Source organism: Aegilops tauschii, chromosome 3 (genome assembly GCF_002575655.3).
Source record: "Aegilops tauschii subsp. strangulata cultivar AL8/78 chromosome 3, Aet v6.0, whole genome shotgun sequence".
NCBI lineage: Eukaryota > Viridiplantae > Streptophyta > Magnoliopsida > Poales > Poaceae > Aegilops > Aegilops tauschii.
Window position 1 is genome coordinate 443963563 of NC_053037.3, and position 5857 is coordinate 443969419.

The 5857-nt window shown below is 49.0% G+C and overlaps 1 protein-coding gene across 1 annotated transcript; it reads right to left on the reverse strand.

Moving 5' to 3' along the window:
* Window positions 1–3187: 3187 nt before the first annotated feature.
* LOC141043019 (uncharacterized) lies at window positions 3188–4855 on the reverse strand. The gene is made up of 2 exons (XM_073511935.1): window positions 4212–4855; window positions 3188–4001 (listed from the first exon to the last, which is right to left on the reverse strand). The coding sequence occupies exons 1-2, from the start codon at window positions 4853–4855 to the stop codon at window positions 3188–3190; spliced, it is 1458 nt and encodes a 485-aa protein (XP_073368036.1).
* Window positions 4856–5857: the final 1002 nt, after the last annotated feature.

Consider the following 5857-nt stretch of genomic DNA (forward strand, 5'->3'; position numbering starts at 1 on the left):
TCCGGAACAAAACTGAAGCTAACGAGAGAAGCAAACCGTAAAGAAGCAAACAACATAGTAAACAACCATCACATACACATGGCACGATGCACAACCAAGTATGATGCATGTCCGGTTTAATGAGGCATGGCATGGCAAAGTGCATAAACAATACTACAAATTAAATGGAGCTCAATATGCAACGAGTTGCATATTGACGAAACACCACATTCAAATTATTTAGTTCGCTCTTGTTTATGTACCCAACAATATTAAATGTTGATTAACATGGCAAGAGGTGAGGCATATGAAAACTACCTATCTAGGCAAATTTAAATGAGGCCGGAACAACAAACAACAATTCCGGAAAATCCCCATATGCATATTTTAGATTTGCTACTGTTCTGCCATAAACACAATTTTAATGTTGTTAAACAGCAAAATAAAATGCACCAAGTTAATCTATGCATTTTTCTACCCCATTTACATATATAATTTATTAAAATCCGAGTTACGGTTAAATAGTTATGAAATAAATCATTTTAGCATGGCATTTAAGCAAATTAAATCAAACAGCACATTTAAACATTTTAAACATGGATGAAAGTGACATATTATGAAACTAGATAAAATTCTAAGCATTTTACATGTATAGATCATTATAATCCGATGCATGGTTTGTGAGACATTAAATGCATGAAGTGCAAGGGGTTTTCTGTAAACCTGGCAGTCTCTGGATAGTTAGGCAATTCGCAGAACTAGGAAAAAACATATACGGGCCGAATCTGCTAGCCCAACAGTGCACAGTGGCTGGGGGTTTCTCACCACGGGCCATGGCCCAGATCGGTGGAGGAGGCAGGCCGAAGCGGGCGCTAGGCCTGGGCGCGGTCAACGCACGCAGGCGACGCGCGGTCGTGGCTCGAAGCGGGGTGTCGACCTCCTGCTTGAAGCAAAAGCAGAGGAGGAGGCGGCCGGACTTGCACGGCGGCCTGGAGGAGCTTGGGGAGCGGTGGTGGCGAACTTGGCGACCGGGATGGCGCGGATGCAGCGGATCCGAGCGGACCTAGGCGTCGGGAGCCCATCTCCGGCGATGGTGCCGGCAGTTGGTGCTCCTAGTCAGAGAGAAAATGAGAGGCATGAGAGGCAGAGGGAAGGCGAGCAGGAGAAGGACGGGAGGAGGAGACACGGCGACCTGTGGTGCTCCGGCGTCGCGCTCGCCGGCGCGGCGGAGGAGGCCAGGACGGCGAGGTCGTCGGGACCCTGGACGGCGTTGGCTTGAGGAGCTCGGATGGCGGCGTCCACAGCGGTGAACAGAGGAGGCTTGGACGAGTGGGGCGACGATGGAGCGCGAGACGAAGACGAGCAGGGGCGATGTAGCCCTGCGGCAGGGGAAGCAGAAGGAGGCGCCATGGACGAGCTCCTGCTCATTCCGGCGGATAGCAGGCGAGGAACTCGGGCGTCTCGACACAGACGGACTACAGGCGCGTGGGGACGAGGCAGAGGAGGCTGGGTTCGCTGCAGGCGACGGCGCCGTGAAGGCAGGAGCAAACGGGAGGAGCTCGGGCAGCTGGCTGGAGCCTCGGTGGACTTGGGCGGCGACGATGGAGGCGCTACTCGGGGACGAACGAGCAGGGGAGGGGAAAACTAGGAGGAGAGGAGGCTGGCTGGCTGTGGTTGGTGGATCGGGAGGAGATGGATCCAAGGAAGAGGATCGGTGGTGACTGGTTGGCTCGATGGATCCCGAGGGGGATTTGGTAGAGAGTGGCGGCGGGCAGGAGGATGGATGGGACATCTCCCTAGAAGTTAGGGTTTGTCCATATTTAGATTTGGGGTCTTTATATAGGGAAAGAAAGGGGTATTTTGGATCATCTGATTAAAATCGGACGGCTGAGAAAATATAGTTTAGGAAGTCCAATGAAGAAAACGGTGATGTTTTATAGATGTTTGGGGATGATCCGAATCCAACGGTAACAACAAACCGGGTCGGGTACGGGACAACTTTCGGACGCGCGGGAGAGGATCGCGGGCTGACGAGAGAGGTTAGTTGGTTTGACAAGAGGGAACCGAAAACACGGTTGGTCTCGGAACGGTCAACGAAGACAAAGGGGGAACGCGGCAACTACGAACGAATGCAAGTTTTAAAAACAATGACGACAACGAGTGCCGATGCAATGTGGATGATGCGATGATGAATGCAACAAACAATAAAACACACGACGGTCACGCAAAACATGGCAGGCGTCTGGAGCGTCGGTCTCGGAGCGTTACAATCATCATCAAAAACAAATGGAACATCCTTTTGTAAAAGATTTGTAAGAGGCCTAGAAATTTTAGAGAAGGCTTTAATAAATCTCTTACAAAAACCAGCATGACCGAGGAAACTACGAATAACTTTAATATCTGTAGGACATGGCATTTTCTCAATTGCATCAACTTTAGCTTTATCCACCTCAATACCTCGTTCAAAAATTTTATGCCCCAAGACAATACCTTCATTAACCATAAAGTGGCACTTCTCCCAATTCAAGACAAGATTAGTTTGCTCACATCTCTGCAAAACTCGATCAAGGTTGCTCAAATAATCATCAAAAGAAGTTCCATAAATAGAAAAATCATCCATGAAAACCTCAACAATCTTTTCACAAAATTCATAGAATATAGCAGTCATACATCTTTGAAAGGTAGCAGGTGCATTGCATAAACCAAAAGGCATACGTCTATAAGCATAAGTTCCAAAAGGGCAAGTAAATGTGGTTTTCTCTTGTTCAGGTTGTGAAACAGGTATTTCAGAAAGACCAGAATATCCATCCAGAAAACAAAAGTGTGTGTGCTTAGATAATCTTTCCAACATTTAATCGATAAAAGGCAAAGGGTAATGATCATTTCTAGTTTCTTTATTTAATTTTCTAAACTCAATTACCATTCTATAGCCAGTACAAATTCTTTTTTTTTTGACTGGTAACTGTAGGGGAAACCCCCACAGCATATCAAAACTTTATTGAGAAAATATATACAGTACAGGTATAAAACAATGGGAGATTACAAGAGATAATCAAAGAATCTAGGGGAAGAAGTAGAAAAACAGGGTAGAAGGTACATATAAAAGTCCTCAAGGTGGCAGGAATGAAATCCAGCGTAGAAGATCATCTTTGTAGGCAGCTTTCACTCTATATTGCATTAAGCTGATGTCATGTATAAAAGCAGACCTCTACTTATTAAATCTAGCCCTCTCATGCCTGAAGACCTTAGCATTCCTGATGATCCAGATATTCCAGCAAGCAATGAACACCACTTCAGTGAAGAAGGGCTTCCTAAAACTCCTTCTAGCATTAAGGACCAAATGAGCCATGGAGACACCAGAAGACCAATCAATTTGCAGATAGTTCCAAATTCTGACACTAAAGTTGCAATTGAAAAACAAATGGTCTCTTGTCTCCCTAGTCTGCAAAGGGCACAGGACACAGCTCACTCCATCCTCCAAGTGCCAATGCCTCCTCTCCACCATGTCCTTGGTGTTCAACCTGTCCATAATAAGCATCCAAGCAAAAACTTTGATTTTCATTGTACAAGAGGACTTCCAGATCCAAGCTGTCAAAGGGTTGAAAGATGCAGAGACAAAAGTATGTGTGTAAAACAGCTTTGGTGAGTATCCCTTGGCAGTTCCCTTCCAAAACCAAATATCCTTGGACCCAGGTGCTCTAATGAGGCCACCCAACATAGACTGAAGAATAGCCAGTTCATCAAAAGCCTGGCTGGACAAAGGAAGGTGGAAATGCTGGAAAATGTCCTGGGAGCCCAAGAATTCCATAGCAGTAACCCAGGGGTCCTTGACATAAGAGTAAAGCCTGGGAAATCTGAGCTGAAGGCTAGACACCTGACCATCAAACTGCAAGTTATCTGACCACATGAGGGCAGTGTTCCCTGCATAAATCTGAACCCAAGCACACTCCCTAAAATGATGCATGACCTTGCAAATATCCTTCCACCAGAATGATCCACAATCAGAAGTTCCCTGACGGACCCTATTATGGTAGTAAGTATCCCAAATTAAAGAAACCCAAGGAAGATCCTTTCTATTAAGGAAATTATTGGCATGTTTGATCAAAAGTGCAACATTTTGGGAACCAAGGTTGAGGATGCCAAGACCTCCCCTGTTTTTTGGCCTGCAAATAAGGTCCCAAGCAGCTAGGGAGGGTGCAGGCTAACCCCTATTCCTCCTCCAGAGACATTGCCTCTGGATTCTTTCCAATTGTTTAAGGATTCCAGCTAGGACAGCCAAACTGCACAAGAAGAAGATGGGCATAGATGACAAAGCAGAATTAAGGAACTGCAGCCTTTCCCCCTGATTCAGAAAAGATGAACTAGCTGTCATTCTCCTCTCCATGCAATCAACCAGGGGCATAAAATCCAGCATTTTAGGCCTTGTAGTTCCCACTGGCAACCCAAGGTAGGTAAAAGGCATTTTCCCAATCTGGCATCCAAAAGCAGAATCTAATTCATCCATGACAGCAGTGTCCACATTGATGGGAATAATAAAGGATTTATGATAGTTCACATCCAGACCAGTGGACTCAGAGAAGATCTTGAGCATATCCTTTAGAGCTAAAAGCTGATCCTTGTCAGCAGGCAAGATAATAAGGGTATCATCCGCATACTGAACTACAGGGTAATCCTGATCATGGCAAGGAATAGGTAACTGGAGAATGCCCCTTCTGAACATGTCATTAATTACAGTCTGCAGAAGATCAGCAGCTAGGACAAACAAGAGAGGAGAGACTGGATCACCCTGTCTGACACCCTTTTTGCACCTGAACTTCCTACCAGGGACACCATTAAGCAGAACAGAGGAGGTACCTGTGGAGAGAAGCTGCTTCATCCAAAGGATCCACTACTCATTAAAGCCCTTATGTCTCAGAATTTGCACAATGGCCTGATGCTCGAGGGAGTCAAAAGCCTTTTCAAAATCCAACTTTAGAATCACAATAGGCTTCTTGGACTGATGACACTGGTGCAAATACTCAAAGGTCCACCCAATACAATCCTGAATTGTTCTACTTTTTATGAAACCATATTGGTTCTTGTGAACACACTGCATAATCACCTCTTGAAACCTATTGGCTGCCATCTTAGACAGAAACTTAAGACCCATTCCTGTTAAAGATATACACTACTGGAATCAGCTAATTTGCCATCTGCCAGCTCTTTGCCGTCTGCTAGCTGACGACAAAGCAGCTCTTTGCCATCAGCTACGCATAAGCAGACGGCAAAGAAAAGGCTGACGGCAAAGAAGCTCTTTGCCATTTGCCAGCTCTTTGCCGTCTGCCAGCTGACGGCAAAGAATCTTTGCTGTCCGCTGGCGGACGGCAAAGAGTGTGGTGGCCCCCACCCCCCGCTCATTTGAAAAAATGTTAACGGCCCACCTCTTTGCCGTCCGCTAGCAGACGGCAAAGAGGCAAAAAGGCGGACGGCAAAGGCTGGCGGACGGCAAAGAGGGCACTTGACTAACGGCAAGTGCCCCCCCCCCCCCCGCCCGTTACTCACTTCGTCCTCGCGCGCCCTTCTCCTCCGACCCCGCCGCCACAGCCGCCGCCCGCCGCCCCCGTCGCCCCCCGCCGCCCCGTCGGCCCGCCGCCCCGGCTCCCCGCCACCCCACCGCCCCGTCGCCCCCCGCCCCGGCCCCCCGCCGCCCCGCGCCCCATCGCCGACCCGGCCCACCGCCGCCCCGGCCCCCGCCGCCTCCTCCACCGCCCCGCCCCGGCCCCCCGCGGCCCGGCCCCCCCGCCGCCCCGCCTCCTCCACCGCCCCGCCCCGGCCCCCCGCCGGCCGGGCCCCCCGCCGGCCGGGCCCCCGCCGCCCCGGCCCCCCGTCGCCGGCCCCT